At 34.6% G+C, this 19,235-nt stretch overlaps 2 protein-coding genes across 3 annotated transcripts in view; one reads left to right on the forward strand and one right to left on the reverse strand.

Moving 5' to 3' along the window:
• Window positions 1–330: 330 nt before the first annotated feature.
• The window catches only part of GFM1 (G elongation factor mitochondrial 1), a 37,602-nt gene continuing 18,697 nt past the window's right edge, over window positions 331–19,235 (reverse strand). The window contains exons 13-18 of the mRNA XM_039858048.1: window positions 18,337–18,419; window positions 8,659–8,821; window positions 7,534–7,678; window positions 2,290–2,450; window positions 1,466–1,519; window positions 331–1,326 (exon numbers count right to left, since the gene is read on the reverse strand). Of these exons, the coding sequence (XP_039713982.1) occupies window positions 1,195–1,326; window positions 1,466–1,519; window positions 2,290–2,450; window positions 7,534–7,678; window positions 8,659–8,821; window positions 18,337–18,419 (738 nt within the window). The 3' untranslated portion in view covers window positions 331–1,194. The remainder of the gene's footprint in view (window positions 1,327–1,465; window positions 1,520–2,289; window positions 2,451–7,533; window positions 7,679–8,658; window positions 8,822–18,336; window positions 18,420–19,235) is intronic.
• On the forward strand, window positions 12,442–19,227 carry LXN (latexin). Of its 2 annotated transcripts, none has more exons than XM_039858050.1 (6): window positions 12,442–12,760; window positions 14,028–14,090; window positions 15,125–15,302; window positions 15,586–15,722; window positions 17,660–17,722; window positions 18,801–19,227. In XM_039858050.1, the coding sequence occupies exons 1-6, from the start codon at window positions 12,632–12,634 to the stop codon at window positions 18,882–18,884; spliced, it is 654 nt and encodes a 217-aa protein (XP_039713984.1). In that variant the 5' UTR covers window positions 12,442–12,631; the 3' UTR covers window positions 18,885–19,227. The 2 variants fall into 2 exon arrangements, with proteins under 2 accessions (XP_039713984.1, XP_039713983.1); XM_039858049.1 differs by lacking the exon at window positions 18,801–19,227 and adding an exon at window positions 17,994–18,319 and having other exon boundaries at window positions 12,452–12,760.

A 19,235-nucleotide genomic window follows, 5' to 3' on the forward strand; every position in this document is an offset into this window, starting at 1 on the left:
GCTCAATACTTTCAAAAATCTTTTTTTCTAGAAGCCTTAAGATATAATGCCAAATCTATAAATCAAGAAAAACAAAGGAATTTTAAAATTATTTTATTTCTATTATTCATTATGGGAAAGAATTATAATGTCTATCACATCACATGACTTTTGGATGAAGGAATTTTGAATATGGTAGAACTGCAGAGGAAGTCCAACTATTCCAACTTATTCTAAAAACAAAGCTTAACATTTACACTTTCACAATTTCCATGAATCCAATATATGATAAATTACAACAGACTCAAATTCAACCAGCATTTAGTAGGTGAATGAAACTGACTAGGCAGGAACCTTGAAAGTTATATTTTATTATTTAGAGCTGCAGAAATATTAAGATGAACACAGACAATAGTATATGCAAGAATCTGTTTTTCAACTCATAGGTCCACCAGAAAGTAACATTTACAATCCTAAAAACAGGTAGCTACAAATTCACACAGAACTCACAAATTGAAGCAATCAGCTCTATGTAAAACAGCTAGAAATTTAGCTGGCATTTTAATATCCTAATGAAGAACCTGAAAAATGTTCTCCATTAAGATCATATGAAATCCTTTCTTAAACAAAAAAGCCTTCTTATTAAACGATGACACTACAAGAAGTGTCATGATATGTGCAATTCACTTTCAAGTGTTTAGCCAAAACAATTTTTTTAAAAAAATATAAAAGTATGAGACACACAGATGAACAACAGATAAAGCAAACATGTCAAATTACTGTCTGATTAACAAATTGTTAACAATGAACAATTGTTCATTGTGGAGTCTAGATAGAAGGTATATGGCTGTTCTTTGTATTGTCTTGGCTTTTCTATGTTAAAAATTCTTATGATAAAAAAACTGGAAAGGAAGTTTACAAACATTCTAAGCTTAGACATATAACTGATATAGGTCTCTTACCCCCTTAAAATAAATATTAAATATATTTCAGTAATAATCATATTTTATTTGAGGTTTTTCAATGAACTACAAAGCCAGTCAATAGAGTTGAGATATACATAGAATTAACTTTGATATATTAGAAGCTTCTGAACATAATAGAAAGGGCTTCTAACATTTTTTTATTTCTGCCTAAATTCATTCCACTGGAATCCATTAAAGTATCTAAACCTTGCAGATACAGTTAAAGTTAGTCAACTTGAAATTAGGAAAGTCAGTTCTTGGCTTTTCCTTTTTTTACAGGAAGTTGACCTGTAGCTTCCAAATACTTATTAACGAGGTCTTCTTGTGTAGACGGTGAACATGGCTGATACCTGCAGTACTCCATTGTGTATTCGCCCTTCCCCTGGGAGTTAAAAAAAAAAAAGTAGCTTTAAAAAAATAGCTATCAAGCAAAGTCATACAAAGACAAAATTCACAAATTTGATCATTTTATAGGGTAGTCTCTTCAAGAGCACTAAAGTAAAATTTAAATACTTGCTTACCTCTGTGCATGACCTAAGTTCAGTGGAATAACCAAACATATCATTTAGAGGAACCTGGAAACAAATAATAGATATCTTAGCATTGCTTATTGAAGAATATTTGAGAAAAATACAGAGAAGCCTTAGTCATTTAATTCCTTTAGACTTAGGCTTCTAACAACTCTTGGTTTAAAAGGATTAAAAGGCAAAGAGAAACATATTTTTGTTTTATTGTAAGTAGAAATCCTATTTGAAAATAATTTCATCTGACAGTCACAACTAGAAACCAGATCTTTCAGTTTCACAGAGTGGACATGACTGACACCCTTGCCTCCTCATCCCCACTCCACCCTCTGGCTCAAGGTCAAGCCTTCAGGAGTGTTTCTTCTGTGAAAATGTTAATATAACTTTCCTTTGGACACCTCAATGATAATGCTGATAGCAATGTCTTCTAGGAAGCCTTATAGAATGAGATAAACCTTCTCCCATGAGTTTTAAGTCAAGTAAGGTACAGAAAAGGGAATAAAATATTAACCCAATAAATTAGAGATAACATAATAAAGCAGCTATGTAAATAAAGCTATAATGAGAAAGATAAGTATACATTTAAGAAAATGACATATTCACAAAAGGCCTACATGAAATGAATCTAATTTTCAGCTTTTGCATTTAAGAGTTAGTTGCTCTAACAGCAAATTATAGAAATTGCCACATATATATAATTCAACACTCAAACAGCCAGAGAAATGTGTCAATTTGCTCTACAACCTCCCAAAACAAAAGCTAACCCTAATTCCCTCCTGCGGTTAATAAAAGCAAGACTGTCAGTGACCAACAGTACTTACATCTGCATACAGTGTAAAATAGTCCTCGACTCCATCCTGTCCCGTGATTACCCCATGGCGCCGGTTAATCCCTGCAATCACTGCTCCCTGAAATTCATTTGGGGCTATAACTTCCACAGACATAACAGGTTCAAGAATACATAATGTTGTATTTGCCAAGGCTGGATTTAAAAAAATTAATAAATAAAATTAGTTTATTAGTCTTTAAACAAACTGGAACTCTTTTCTATCCAGATATACGAAAGGGAGAGACACAGGGTGCTCTGGACTCACTTTTCAGGTAGCAGTAACAGTCACTCTTCTAAATGGAAATTCCAATAAGACAAAACCTAGTTTTAGTATTAGTAGTTCCATTACCATATTTTTATCTTTAAAAATCATTAAGCTGCAGAGGATAATATAAAAGGGGTCTTAAAACCACATTCAATCAAGTCCTTTATCATCTACGTTATGTAGTTGAGACCTACTTATTCTCTCTTTCTGAAAATCTTCAGGAGTAAAGACACTGTTAAGTCTTTGGTCAATGAAAACCAATTCTCTCCTGTTGGTCCCTGGCAGACAGTTATCTTTAACTATATGAAAAACAATTTTTATCACTGGCGAAAGTGGGGAGGAGGGTACCTACCCTTCATATACTTGGAGACAATAATCAAGTCATGTCTGAGATCTATCTTTCCTTTTCTAGGCTGAAAATTTCAGTATCTGATTGAGAATTAGAAAGACCAAGTTTCTAGTTTCTGTATTGCCCCTAATAATCGTATGCCTTTTGGAAAAACACAATCTGTCCAGGTCTCAAGTTTCTTCACCTAAAAAGTAAAGATATTGAACTAGATGTGATGGGCCATTTAAAGCACTGAAACCCAACATGTATGTCCATGTTTATTTTTTTTTATCTCACTTAATACATAACTAGAACACTTCTTTCTGTGAAAAATGCTGACTGAGGTTTAAATGCAACAATGAGGAGAAAATATAAAATATAATAAAATTTCAAACATTTATACTTAAATCGGATGTTATGATAGTATGGAATAACACTTCAGCCTCAGACTGGAAGAATTACCTTTATATAAACATTTTAAGAAAAACACAGAAAAGATGACATAGAAAATATTTGTTATAAAATAACCATAATTTCCCAAGCATTAATTTAAAATAGGCTAATTAGCAATTATTCTTATATAGTCATTCATAGTGTGTTCTATGAAAGACACTATTAGCTTAAGTACAATAATTATAATGGCAATTTAATATCCTTGCATTTTTTTAAAATATTTTCTAACTCAAATCATATCCTACCTGAGACCTACCTCTGACTAGTTTGTCCTAATTAGTGAATTCTGTTCTCAAAAGAGGAATAACTGAACTTTGCAGACTCCTAAACCTCATTAGCTAAGCCCTGCAGACCCTACATAGACTTGTAAAGCAGCAGACTAACAATTCTAGACTGTAGAAATAACTCTATTTCTTGTTAGAATAGCAGTTTCCTTGGCTCTAAAGAAATGCATTTAATGATGAAGAAGGCACCCAGAAAGAGGAGAGCAGGGCAGACATATTAAGATTCAGTTAAATGTTATCTAGTGTTTTCAAGGTCAGTAATATGAAAAGAGCTAGATTGTGAAACGGTCATATTTTAAAGGGGGTAAGGGGCCAAATATATAGTCTCTACCACTTAGTTGCTGAGAATGGCCTGTGCAGTTGTTCTATGTCCCCTCTCCCTGCTCCTTTCTTCCTAAATCCACCTCCCAACTTATTTCCAAAGAACCTGCCTTTATTCATGCCTTCCTCTAACCCCATTCCAGCTGATAAGACTCCAGAGCTAACTTACCCTGCATTTTTCAATAGTCAGATGACAACCAAGTCCTAAAAACAATTTTTCCTCAAGCAGATCCATGTGGTCTATAGCTTTTTAAGGTAGGATATAAAAACACCAATATCATCACAGGACCTTTTAAGCCTAAAGCGGTGGGTAGAGGTGGTAATGTTTCTGGTTCATCCGCTAAGGAATAACACCACCTCGGTGCTGAAGAGTCTGTGTGAGGAGGATGTTCGGAGCTAGGGCTCTGGCCTGGGGTTTAACTGTCAGCTCCACCCCTAACTAGCATGTGACCTTGGGCCACTGAACTCAGTATTCTAAGTCCCAATTTTCTCAACTATAAAGTCACTGTGAAGATATGGTAATCCATGGACTCAGCATAATACACAGCACATAAATGATCAATAAATGTTATTATGACCACTCTGAGGCAAAAAGCTGAGAAATAGGTGGCATGGCACAGTACTAGGTCAAAGGCAACATGAAGGAAGAGAGGTCAGCATCCATTAGGCCCAAATATGTATGTGCAAGTGTTTCTAAGAACATTCTCATTTAATATTGTGGAATTTCTATCTCCAAGCATCACCCCTGACATCATCTCTTTTCTCTTCCAGGCAGCAGAGAAGCCTTCTGAGAAGGAAAACCCAGGTCTTATGATAGAACTTGGTGGGACGGACAGAATTGCGGCTTGGCAACTTCATGAGGTCAGGTTCCCTTGACTCCTTTGAACATTATCGAGAAATGCTTTTGTGAGAAAGAAAAAAATGGCACGAAATTACAAGCCCTGCACCGAGCTCATGAATTCTTAGTGATTAACAAAAAATACTAAAGTTCCAGAACTTCTAAACCAAGGACCAAACCCTTAAGGGTAACTTCTTTAAGAAACAGCACTCCTATATCTTGGCGTACCACTGGTATAAAGCTTTTTAAACTTAATGTTAATAAAATTTTTGAAACTTAAAAAAAAAACCCAAAAATGTCCCAATGATCTACTCATTTCCACACAGTAAGTATGAAGCAGCGGAGCCAGGATTCAAACTCAAAGCCCATCAACTGGGCAGGAGATCAAAAAAAGGGCCCTGTTAAGTTAAATGAGCTAACCATGGCCCTGGTAGGCCTTTATTTCTCTTGTAAAGTGGCTACAAGTTCGATGTTTCTGGGGAGACCAAGTGTAGTGTTCTTTCTAAAATTTGGCCATAGAAAATGATGGCAACAGTCACGTCTGTAAGGTGAAACATGGCCATAATGAACACTTTAGTTACCTCACTGATTTAACCTCAGGGACAAAGTTTCAATTGTGACTGAAAATAGTTCTAGTTTTCATTTTTTAATGAAAAACAAATGGGAATTCAAACTATTTTTCTTCTAACTTTGATAACAGAGAATAGCTCATAAGTATAAGCTATTCTATTTCCAAGCTCATTTATCAACATTTAACCCTAAAACTCTCATAAGGCAGTCAATGGAGATGTATGCTTAAAAGCCGATTTTCTTACTGAGCTTGGCAAAAAATTTCTTTTATCCTTTATACTTTTGTCTTTTATTAATGGAGAAACAAGAATTGGATGAGGAAACAGAAAAGTAATTCATTTTTAATGCTAGTACCCTGCTTATTTGCACAAGTTTATCTGGCAAAAAATAAAAACGAAAAACAAAACAAACCAAGTTCTTAATTCACTTATCATCTAGTGCTTTTCCTTTGCACACCCAAATAGTTATATATTTAAATAATTAAAAATTAAATGGTACATAGTCAACTGTTTGGTTAATAGTCATAGATATTCAGATGTTCTTCATGGATATACATAAGTATATTATGGGCATATACACATGTATATTATGGGCATATACACCTATATTATTTATATTTCATATAGGAGCAATTAAAAAGGAATGAAGCTCTCTGTTAATTGATAACCACACCAATTATCTCACTTTATGTAACTTCTATCTCCAGGAAAGCTACCGATTTCAGTCAAGAACCAGCATAGAAGTAATGACGATTTCTAATTTAACTGTACTTTTAAAAAGTATCACAATGTATACATTTACCAAATCATCACATTATGTAGTTCAAATATCTTATAAATCTTACAATTTTATGTCAATTATACCTCAATAAAGCTGAATAAAGAATATGAGGTAATTACAACAAATCTGTCAGTTTAAGATTTATTAAAGTAAACACTTAGAGGACAAGAGGCAAGTGTTTGAATCATGCCTAATAAAGTCTTATTTTCTTCTGACTTTATTTCCCTTTTTCCTATTAACAAAATTTTCAGGTTGTGACAGGATTTCTAGATCACAGGTTTCAACTGCATTTTTAACAGACAGCTGGCACAAAGAAAATGGATTATTCTCCTTCTTGCAACTGAGAAATGAAAACACGAATTATTAATAGCTCTCAGTAGTTTCAGTAAAATATGGAATTAGCAACCTGGTCAAGGTATGAGAAACCTTTTCCCACCATTGTCCCACTCCTGAACACAGACGCGAACAGATCCAAAACAACAAAAGTCCAAAATTTATATAGAATCAATAAAGCCTTAATTTATAGAATGCTTAGAAAATGATATGCTATGATTAATCTAATATCCCATTGTCCATTTTGAAAAGAAACGGTGAAAACATCTCACGAGTTTTCTGAATCATGATATAATTTTCCTAAAGACATTTATAGACATTACTAAAGGCACTTAGGAATGACCATAATAACGTATGGAAGAGATGACAAAAAGAATGAATTTTTTGGTTTCAAGACAGAGCTTTTGAACTTCTTTTGTTGAATAACCTTGATGTCAAACTGCTGTACTGTCATTTGCTTTTCTCTTTTAAAAGCAGTGAATCAGATATATTTGTAACTGCTTTGGGCTCTGTTTTATAAGGGTTTTAATATACATGTCATTCTGTGTGAGAAAGGCTGACAATTTTAGCAGTCTAGCAAGAAGTCTCCACGATGAATAAGATTTACTGAATTCTTTCAAAATACTTTGCCCTCCTCGAAATGCCTAAAAACCTCAAATGTCATATGTAAAATTTTTTTTACAAATTTATGATTTCCTGACCTCTGAATAAGTCACTAAAAATAACATGACTGTAATGTTTCTTTAAAATATTTCTAAGAATACTGAGCATTTGTCTTTTCTGTTAAAAATAGAACTTAGAAATTTATAATTTTAAACATATAAAAATTACCAGATAACTCAGAAGAACAAGGTAGGCTTTAACTTTGCAAGAAAGAGAACACCATAATCTATCCTCCCTTTGATTCTATGACTATTTGTGCAGGATCAGCCATGTTCTCGGGTATGCCACCCAGTGCCCTGGGAAGAGAAGACCAAAACAGCAGAGTGCTGCCTTCTGAGACTCTGATGGTCTAACATGGGAAATAAGCACAGTGATGTGGTGAATGATAGAACACACCATACCTTGTTTAAGGGCACCTTCTCCTGCGCGGATGAAAGAGATTTCATTGGAATCAACCATGTGATGTGCTCCATCTTGCAGGACAAACCGCAGCCCAGAGAGCTTGTGACCAGACAGCGGGCCCTTCTCACAAGCATCCAAAAATCCCTGTTAATGAATGAACATGACTTCTAGGGTGAATTTCACTTGCAGATGCGTTACAAAGAACCCCCCCAAACATTTTAGTATTCATAAGTTTAACATTTGTATGTATTCAACATTTCACTGCTCAAAAACGAAGTTTTAAAAAGTTGAACAGCCTTACTATTTAAGTTTTATTAGTGGCATCTAGAGTGATCCCTTGCAAAAGCATATTACTTAAAGTTGTGAGCTGGTTTGAATGTGAATGCTAACGATCACTTTCTCAAAACCTCATCTTCAGGAATTAACTCTCATAACCCATTAAAGAGACAGCATTATCTTAATTTTACAAGGAGGAAATAGAGGAAAGGCAAATCTAAGGCATTCCCTAAAAGAAACCCACCACCAAAAATTGGCATTTATTCAAAGCTCTGTTTTGAGCTCCTAATATATTTCGATCACTGCGTGGCCTCATTGGCAGATCACATTATAGCTTTTGTGTTACACAATGTTAGTAACAACTAAAATTAAAAAGTAACTTTTCCAAATGCAATTTTTTAAAATACCTTTATTAACTAATATACAATAAACTATACATATTTAAAGAGTATGATTTGATAAGTTTGCAGTTCTTTTTTCATTCAGTCACCTAAAACTTTCAGAAATCCCTAATGACCACTACAAATTTCAATTGCTGATTACAATCAATGAAGTAGTTTCAACTTATCAAGAGAAATATGTAACTTTTAAAAAATAACTTATCAAGAGAAATAACCATGATTAAGAAACAAAATGATTTCCTTTCACTGTCCTACTGTATATTTATAGCTCTTGAACTTAATGAATTAAAGATTCTAAAACAGATGGAAAAAAATACTTAAAGAAGCAGGACTGTAACTAAATTGAAGCCTGGAAGACAATGTGATAGAAATATGATTTGATACCTAATAAACTGTCTTTGATTTTTTTAAATGCAAGAAAGTTCTATTGTTGTTGTTTTGTTTTACCTTTTCTACAGCAGGCACAAATTGCTTTGGAACATTTGCCCCAAATGTTTCATCTGAAAACTCCAACTTAGTGTAGTTCTCTGGGTCCAGAGGCTCCAGCACACCTATCACTTTTCCAAACTGGCCTGCACCACCTGATTGTTTTTTATGTGTAAACTCAAACCTGAAAATGATTTAGGAGGAAAAAACAACAACACAGGATTATGTAATTACCGAAATAAAATAAATCCTAATTTAAATGAAAATCCACATTTCATCACTTTTACTTTTCCCTTCAAATATGATGGCCTTGCTATAAAATTTTATTTTAGAATCTATTTAAAAAGGAAACCTCTCCTTTCTGTTCTTATGTAGAGGTGAAGGCGGGGTGCACCAAAATAATCCACAGCCTTAATTCTGCCAATTCTAAATTTCACAAGTAGAAAAGTAAAAGGCAAGTAATTAAACAAAAAGTTAACCTAAGATTCTTGTTCTAGTAACCTACATTCCAAGAGCTCATGCATATCTTTTCGAATGCTTCCCTTTCCTAGTACGTAATGTTCTCTCCTTAAATCTCTATGAGAGGACTGTTACTTGAAAAATAGGACCTCTGAAGTTCATTTATTCAGATAGTTCCTATTTGATTTTACTACTTACTTGGACATTATGGACTGTTGAAATACGAGAGAAGGGAGTTTCAGGTGGAATGATTAACATCTGAAAAATGATTAATGGCAAAATGATAATGACTAAACATAAGGAAGTCATTTAGATAGACACATACACAGACACAGGTCAGTGTTTATTTCAAACCACAGATGGCAACATAAATAGAACTGAATAAACATTTTATGTACATATTAAACATATGTAAACATAGGCTACTATTTTATTAAAAAAAAAAACATTTCATGACTATCTACTGTTTGCACGGCACTGCTTCTTTCAAATTGAAACCTTCCAAAATCAAAAGATGGAAGACACAAGCTTCTTTCAAAACTCTGCAGTTAACTGCAGGTAAATGAACATTAATGAGTATGTATTTCTACATACAGATCTATGAGTGGTTTGGAAGAAGTAAATATCCATTTTGGTAGGAGACACTAGTTTGGAATAAGCAGATTTCATAAAGACCCTAAGTGTGAATGTGCCTGATGAACTGACTTTAAATAATCTTCCAGGGGTCAAGAGCTTCAGGATGGACTGGGAAAAACAAAATGCTGAAAGGTTAATTTTCCTGGAAGGAGAAAAAAAGCAGTCATCAAACTCAGTGAAGTGAAATAGAAGAGAAACAACTGCCAAATCACCATAGAATTACTGAAAGGATTACAAAACTGTGGTCCACTGACATATTCTTGGGTATACATGAGTTCTTTGAGACATTTTTAGTTTTGTTTTCAATCTGACAATAATATAACATCTATACAACATACTCTAGATCTATGCTGTCTATATGGTAATCACTAACCATTGATATTCACATTTAAATTAATTAAATAAAATTAAAATTCAGTTCCTTAGATGTACTAGTCACACTTCGATTGGTCAGCAGCCAAATGTAGAGAATGACTACTGTACAAGCCAGCACAGACAGAACATTTCTATCACTGTTCAAAGTTCTACTGGACAACTCTCTTCTGGAAGACCAACTCACAAACAAGTAATCCATGCAGTTTCAGGAACCATGTCTGAATTTATAATCAAGTGGATGGATGTCAAATAAAAAAACACTTATATGCCGAGTTCGTATGAAGCACTTTTTATAGATTGATTGTCTTACTTATTCTTCACCACAAATAGATGAAGTAGGTACTATTCTTATTACCATTTTTTAGATGAGAAACCTGAGGGTTAGAGAAGCTAAGTAACTTGCCAAACATTATACAGCTATTATGTGGCAGAGCCAGGATGTGCACCAAAACCAATACTCTTAAACGTTTTTCTAGAAGACTAAAAAGAAAATATAAACTAATTTAATCTGCAAACGATGCATTCACTTCAAAAGCCATTAGAGGGTGCTGCTCAAAGAGCCCCCCTTCCCCCCAACAGTTTAAATTGAGAAGAGGTGAAAGAATATAGGGATGCTGAAGGTGAAAGAATCCATGCCCCTGTGTTCAGACCACTGACATGTTGCAAAAAGCAATTTAATTTTGGCAAAACATCATTTCTCATGTTAAAGTTAATTTTAACTAGAATTGTGCTGGTTTTACTGTTTATCTCTATTTTGCAGATTTATTTTGACTTTATAGTCATACCAAAGTTGCAAGTCATAGGTATTTTTACTTAGTTTTATGTTCATACAGTTATATAAAATTGTAATAATTTAATTTACCTGACCCCAGAGACTAATAATGATTTTGTTGCGTTCAAGGTAATCCATACACTGAGGATAATGATCTATTGACTAAACTATTCATGAAGCTTTAGTAACTAAGACTTCAAGAACTCAAATATAGAAATGAGATTCTCCTAATGCAGTTTATTTAACATCTAAATAGGCAGTTACATTTTTTAATGTAATAATTATGTTTTAAAAAGAATCTAAATTGGTATGTGTACTTTTAGTAAGTGCCTGTTATGTCACAACCTATGCTACTATCCTTGATCTACAGAGATCGCAATTATATTCACAGTTTCCAAATGGTGACTTTATCTAGGAGGCCCACAAATTGTACTTCTCACAGCTCTGGTAATAATACAGATGTGAACTAAATACTTGTGAAACTTCTAGAAAGGATAGGAAATGCCGTACTGCTTACTATTTTTTAAAAATCTACTTACTCTAAATTGAAAGTATATTTGAGGAAGACATTACAAACACATTTTTGTTAACTTTTTTTAAAAGCACCACTATATTGTGTCTACCAAAAAAACTTTCAAAAATCCATTTTGAGAAAAAGAGCAAAGAACCTTTATCTCCAAGCCAACAACCCAATGTAAAGGTTTGACCAATACACTTGATGAAAAGAAATCTTAGCTTCCTAAAGTTTTCTAGGGAAAATCCAAATAATAGCCTGTATAGTTCCTTTAAAGGTGACCAAAGAAGGTGATAAATCTAGAGTGAAAATACATTGCCTACTTACTAAAAGTTTGTGCTTGCTTAAATAAAAGAAGCAGCTTTAAAAACTCCTGCTTTTGTTAGAAGCTACTTCAATGTAAGTGTTTCGTATAAGTTCTTTTTGTTTTAATCCTTAAAGTTAAATTTTAAAGTGACTGAAAGTTAGAAGCATAATGTTTTAGCAAAATCATCCTTCTAAAATTAGTGAAGGGAGGGGTGCCGGTGCATTTTAAAAATTCTCCTGACCCAAATTACATAATCCTCCAATTTAATGCTATAGTTTGCAGTATCTCAAACCTTTATCTGGGCAGAATTGGTCCAACTTTCACAGAAAATTGGTGATGAACTAGCCTGTTCCTAGACTTTCACAATGGGAAGGGGAAAGAAATCGTCTGAACAGATTCACTGAGCTCCTTTGTACTTTGCCCTGTGCCTGATACTGTGGGGTGTATAAGAAAGTTATGCTCCAGTCTGCAGGTGAAGCTACCAGACTCTCTTTGCAGAAGAAACCGGGCCCCAAGGAAGACACTCCGAAAAGGCAAACGCCAACCCCGCACATCTGCAAAGGCTAATAAATGTTAAGATGAAGTCTCTGCCAATTTCCCTCCCCACACCTCCACCCCTCCCAGCCTGACCAGAGGAGGAGCTCTCGCCTAGCAGGAACCTAAGAGCAAAAGAAATAGTAGCAAGGGCGGGGCCGCGGGAGAGGCCCATCAAGGAGCCAGCGCCCAGACACTGCTTCCTGAAACGGAAAGAGGGAAGGAAGGAAGGAGGAAGAGGGAGGAGGGAAGGAGCTGATCCCGCCCACGCCTAGCCCCAGCCCCAGCCCGGCTTGCTGACTTTTCAGCAACGGGAACAGGCTGAAAGGCAGCGCACTGCTACGTGTCCCATAAAGCTTGAGCAGACCCGTGTTCACCCAGCCGGAGCCCATCGAGAATGGAAATCCCGCCAACCCACTACCCAGCCTCCAGGGCGGCATCCGTGGCGGAGAACTGCATCAACTACCAGCAAGGGACCCCCCACAAGGTGTTTCTGGTGCAGACAGTCAAACAAGCCAGCAAGGAGGTGAGTCCGGCTGAGGGCGGCGGGCGGCGCGGGCACTGGCTCCCTCCACTCCTGAGGGTCAGCCTGGCTCCGATCCAACAACGCCTCCCCTCTCCCCCGCCCCTGCCGAGTAGGAGTCAGGTCTAGAGAGGTTAACATTTCTGGGGAGAGTGAACACTCCAGTCTCTGGGGACAGCCAGGGGCTGTTTGTTGTTTTCAGGAGAAAGCAGACATGGGCACTATTACAAGTGGGGAAATTTTCCCAGTGAGGGGTGGCATTTTCCCTTTTCCCTAAGTGAAACCTGTAGGAACCAGTCAAAAGAATCTTAAAACTGCCATGTTTTTCATCTGCTACTCCACAATCTGCATCCACAAAAGCTCCTTTCTTGCAAACGATTTTTCACTTTAAGACCAATCCTTATTAGGCTCTTTGACCAAAATGAAGGGGGAAACAAACAGCAAGAGAAGCTTGGCTTTAACCACCCAAACACTACTGCCACTGGCTGTCATAGATGATGTGCTCCCGCTACCTCTGGCTAAAGGGTTAAATTAAATGCTTAACACCTCAAGCTTTACGGGACACGTAACACCAAGCTTGTTTCCATTTTACTAAAATCTAATGGATTGGAGATCGTTCTTTATTTATCTGATATAAGTTTAACTGGTATAAGTCTCTTTTAAGTGCTGAAAGGGAGTAGATATTATTTCAAAACTATACCAGATAATATTAGGTATAAACTCTCAATTGTGTCTTGATTCAAAATGAAATACCTAAACATATGTATTACTGTTATAAAATTTGTTACAGTATCATTTTGTAGGTCCACTAATACACAAGTAAAAACAGTACTTAACGTGTTTAATCACTTTCCTGTAACCTGCCTCAAAATGGAATTCACCTTCACTGAATACTATTTGGAGGTACACAGGGCTTTATGTAAAATCTTTTCAATGGTGTATCCTATTTGTCATCTTTAAAATTAAAAGCTGTTTCAAATTTTCTTACGTAGAGAATTTAGGATCATAGATCCAGAGGTTGAAGTCTTCTGAGGCTTGAAAGTGAATTGGAACCCATTTTATTTATATGCTTTTATCCTACCCTTTTGTTCTCATCCAAAATAAACCTGATAGAAGACCTGCTAAATTAGATGTTACACACATGAACCTACGGCTTTTTAAGGTCTAAGGCTTTAATTGTTTATCCCCTCCAAACAAATGAGAATGGATTCTTCTAACAATATAGAGAACTGAATTACTGTTATAACTAAACACATTTTCTTAATTTTAGGATATTCCAGGAAGAGGACATAAGTATTGCCTTAAGTTTTCTGTGGAAGAAATTATCCATAAAGTAAGTGAAATGTCTTTTATTATTAAATAAAATTTGATTCTAAATATTCCAGATCACCTTTGCTGGTCAAATCATATCATTAATCTTGAAGTTGTTGTGAAACCCAGCCTTGAAAAAGTAATGACCAAAACAAAGGTCAGTTTTTACTTTTTGTGTATTCTGAGATACAGAGGTATTTCTATTGGGCTATTTAAAAAACAGACTATATACCTCAAATAAATTCCCTTTAAACATGTTACGTACTCAGGACGGCCTGAACTTACGCCTAATGTTGACAAGTGAAATAAATTACTCTAATCATCACCACTTTATATGTTTTCCTTTCTCATTCTGTTTTTGATTTCTTTTAAAGAAAGCAAGTGTTTTAGTTATGTTCAGATAAGAATCTTTGAGTAATACAGCAGGGAAATTTTTATATACCTGTCAAATTACTGAGACAAAGTTAAAAGGAAGGAGTTGCAATTTGAACCATAACCATCTTGATGTTAAAAAAATCTTGCCCTTTTGTTGAGCATAATTCAAGAGAGATACAGGCTAACATAAGGACATTCATAAAAGGCATCTGAGCTGCTAGATAACCATCTTTGCAAAACAGAACCAATGCTACAATCTTTTCTTTTTACATCTAGATACAGATTGCTACATCTGAGTTTGAGAAAATTTCTGTGATTTCAGGAGCAGAGAGTGAGAGTAATGGACTTAAAGTAACCAGAGTCTGGAGCTGGTATATAAAATCAGACTAAAATCTGGCTTTGCAAATGTACACCCCATTAATACTGAAATATATCCAAGTTTTAAGATAAATTTATAAGATTATGAGAACTTATAGATTATAAAGTTATATATTTCAGATACCTCTAAGAAAATTACTAGGCCACCCCTGATTAGATTATCTCTGGAGTAGGCACTCTGAAGTCACATCTGAAACACCATTGGAGGGCCAATGCTTTAAATGTCTTAAAGAACAATAATTAGCAATAGATGATGATCTACATGACTTTTGCAAAATATCTTTTGCAAAATATTTCAAACAGCAAGTGACAGTGAACTGTACAGCTGAAGTACTTTACCCTCCAATGGGACAAGATACTGCACCAGAAGTCAACTTCACATTTGAAGGAGAAATTGGAAAGAACCCAGATGAAGAAGATAACACATTCTATCAAAGACTCAAGTCCAGGAAGGAACCACTAGAAGCACAAAATATTCCAGGTATATAAATAAGGCATGGGGAAATATTTTTTCCAACTTTAAGATCACTATCAATTATCTATGTTCAAAACTGTCAGATGTTAACATTAGTTGGAAATATACTGTCATTGCAAATCCATTACCAGCCTACCAAAAAAAAAAAGCCCTTGAAACTTTATAGATCCATGGCTTAATTATTTTCTGCGCACATTTGAAGGAAACTAAGACATCAGAATTTAGATTTTTTAAAAAGGTTAATGTTGTATATCTAAAGTAATTCCATTTATCATGTTTCTCTCACCAGACAGTTTTGGAAATGTATCTTCAGAAATGAAGCCAGTTCGACATTTAGCCTGGGTTGCCTGTGGTTATATAATATGGCAGAATTCTACTGAAAACACATGGTATAAAATGGTAAAAATTCAAACTGTCAAGCAAGTGGTAAGTAATTTCCATAAAATACACTATCAACATGGTTAATGTTTACTGAAAGTGTTATAATTCATTCCTAGATAAATAGTGCCCCTTTAGTAATTTTACACTTAAAATAGTGTACCCGGTATTTTGAAGGAGAGGTCAGTTACAATCAAGTCCAGAGAAAGTGAAGCTACAATTTTAAGCGAGCAAAGTCTTGAATTATAATTTAGTATTCAGTTTTTGTGCTCACCGTAATACAGATTATTTCCTTTGACAACCTAAATGTTCTGTTCAAATTCCTATAGTCATGCAGTGTTGAAACTACTACTTTTTTCCTCTGCTGGAATGGTAGCGCCAGAGCTACTTAGACATGGTTACCATTTTTTTCCCCAGGGCTCAGCCGAAACAAAACAATAGCATTTCAGTCTTTGTGAAACTTGCTATATATAATTTCTTTTATAACCCATTTAATCATAATTTACAACCTCATATCTTATTGCGAGCCTTGTTTTCTTAACTCTGATATGACTATTCTGAACTGCCTCTTTCTAGACCTTAAAGAGATAAAAATAAATTATTTGATTTTAGTTTTATTAAGGGGTTAAGAAGAAGAAAATGTCAACTAGTAGTGTCTAATGGAAAACAACAACAAAAAAGAGTGTGTAAATAAACCACAACAGTTTTAGCAGTTCCATGAAAGACAGACTTTCCAGTTGACTCGTTACAGCTTGTTGCTAAATGCTGGAGCACCTTTACTCCACAGGCTTTCACAACCAGTTATTAGATAGCTATAGGCACTGGAGGGTAGGATATGCAATTACAGTACTCAGAGTGTGATGTCAAATACCTAACATAAATATCACAACATTTTAAGAAACAGCCCTTTTCTAATGCATTTTTGTAGATATCAACCCTGGTTACAACATTCTTATAGGGGTACTGAGGCTTCAAATAAGGAACTGGTCCAGGTTACAAAGGCTGTATAATCATAATCATGATTTCCAAGCCATGTTTTTATAGCAAAATATGCACAAAGACAGAGCTAGTGGTTTTATGAAAGAAAACTCCTATAACCCTTCAACAAATTGTAGTTTTAAAGCATTAATGAAAATCTCAATAGAAGGATTAACAATTGTTTCAGGCTATATATATTATATATCTTTACCTATTAAGATCCAACATGTAAGAAACCTTATTACTGATTTTTACCTTATCTTTAAAGGACATTCTTTGTTGATATATTCAAAGAAAGGATTACTTCAAGATACTAGAAGGAGAAAATAGTATACTTTTATTTGACTCTGTGGCCACATTAATAATCACTATTAACCAAAGGAGCCACAGGAGCTTGTGCTTCTAGGAGCTTGGAGTCTAGGGCTTATTTCAGTACATTGATTATAAGCCTTAAAAGAGCCCTGTGTCTGATGGTTGTGGTTTTAAACTATGTGGATGCAAGATTTCTGTGTAGCTGATGGTATAAATACTTTACATGAGCTAAGCAATAAGCAGCACAGATCAAAGCTTTAATTACAAAGCTAGATAACTACATTTATTACATTTTACTATTTTCAGTTTTTTAAAAGAGAATTTCTATTATAAAATTGGGATTCCATTAATGTAAACATTCATTTCAGTGGTTTATCCTTTAAATGATGCTTTTCTGAGCAATGTAAACACTAAGGAATATTAAATGACCAACTATAGACTGTAATGCTTTTAAGCATCTACCACAACTCACAAGCTAAAAACAAAGGAAATGATTTTTAGAGTAACAAATGAAAAATCATAATTTAAAATTGTAGTTTGAAAATAAAGTTTTTTTCTCAGGCTAAATAATGACATTTGATTTTTATTTTTACTTAAGTGGGAGTATTATGATCTAATGAAAGCTGATTTTTAAAATTAAAATATTGTTTTTGCCAATGATACTGTTTTACACACCAGGTTTTTATTTATTATAGCAAAGAAATGATGACTTCATTGAGTTAGACTATACCATTCTACTTCATGACATTACATCTCAGGTAAAGTATCATTTATACCTTTATTTGATGCCACTTTGAAAACAGACTTGTTTTATAGCCACAGTATGCCTTATTTATTTTGACTTTAAATCAGAATTTATGTAAATTCAAATAGGCACCAGGTTGAAGTATAGTACACTTGCAGCAGTTTAACTTGTTTTGTGCTATTCTTTATGAGGGCTCTTTTGTTTCTAACAAAATATAAACCCAACTCTGTTTTCTCAAATGTTTTCTGAATTTTTATCATAGCATTAGTTTCCTTTACTTGCAGGAGATTATTCCTTGGCAAATGCAAGTTCTCTGGCATCCACAATATGGTACTAAAGTAAAACATAATAGCCGTCTGCCAAAAGAAGCACAACTGGAATAAATGAAGACCCTAACACTGGATGAAGTGTCAATATACTTATTAATGATGTGTATGTCAGTCTTCACTGATATTTAGCTTAAGGGGCCAAATTCCAAAGTGTCTCTTTGTATAAGTGTCCTGATTACAGTACAGAACTATATAGCTTCCATAATAGTGTCATGATGTAAAAGTGTCTCAGTAACAGTGACAGTGCTATGTATATCGCATAATAAAAAGCCTCAATTAACCTGTGTTGCATACTTACGGGACAGGGGCAGTAATCGTCTCTCTGAAAGCAACTTTTGGTTTTCCTGTGATACAAGGACAGCCATATTCTCTTTCCATCCTCTAAAAAGAGCATGGGAAATAATATTTTGATATATTTACCAAAAAATCCTAAGAATCTTAACTATCAGAAACATTCATTTAAATATAATAGATAAGCAAATGACAAATCTTAAATCATTTAAGTATCTTACAAGGATAAGATACATGGTATAAACAATACAGACTGCTTTTATAGATTTTATGTAAATGAATTCTAATTTAGACTGATTTACGCTTACCTCCAATAAATATATCCACTAAAACTTCATCTTTATTCCATCTTATTACATATTCACTTGGAAAGTATATGAATCTTGTCAGAATTTTCTACTGTCTCAACTTCAAAGATATGATCACAACCAGAATTTTTAACCTTAAGTCATATATCTTGTTTTCATTCAGATATACGCAAGACCTTTCCCAGGAAAGTATGGGCCCCATTCTACCTATTCTTTTATCTATAGTAGAATGATCTTCAAGTACTGACTTAAGAAGAAAATGAGCAAGAAATGACCTGAAGAGTGGGTACTGGGGGGCCAACTTTCTCAGCACGTTTCTCCCTGCAGGTTGTCTCCCTAAGGCTGGGGCCAGGATTTACCTAACCCAACTAACCAAGACCTGAAGACAGTGAATGGTCTTATAGCAAATCTCGAGCCTTGACTCTAGAGGTCAGCAATGTTTTACAAATAAAAAGATTGAGATCAAAAGTAATTAATTTGTAACACATAGTAGAGGAAGCAGTATACCACATCTGGTATTAGTTTATGCACATTAGACTGAGAATGATTGACTTCTGCTCTTAACAAAGAAATAAAGTGAATTTAATTAACTTCCTTG

The sequence above is a fragment of the Pteropus medius genome, unplaced genomic scaffold, assembly GCF_902729225.1.
Source record: "Pteropus medius unplaced genomic scaffold, Ma_sr-lr_union100, whole genome shotgun sequence".
Classification (NCBI taxonomy): domain Eukaryota; kingdom Metazoa; phylum Chordata; class Mammalia; order Chiroptera; family Pteropodidae; genus Pteropus; species Pteropus medius.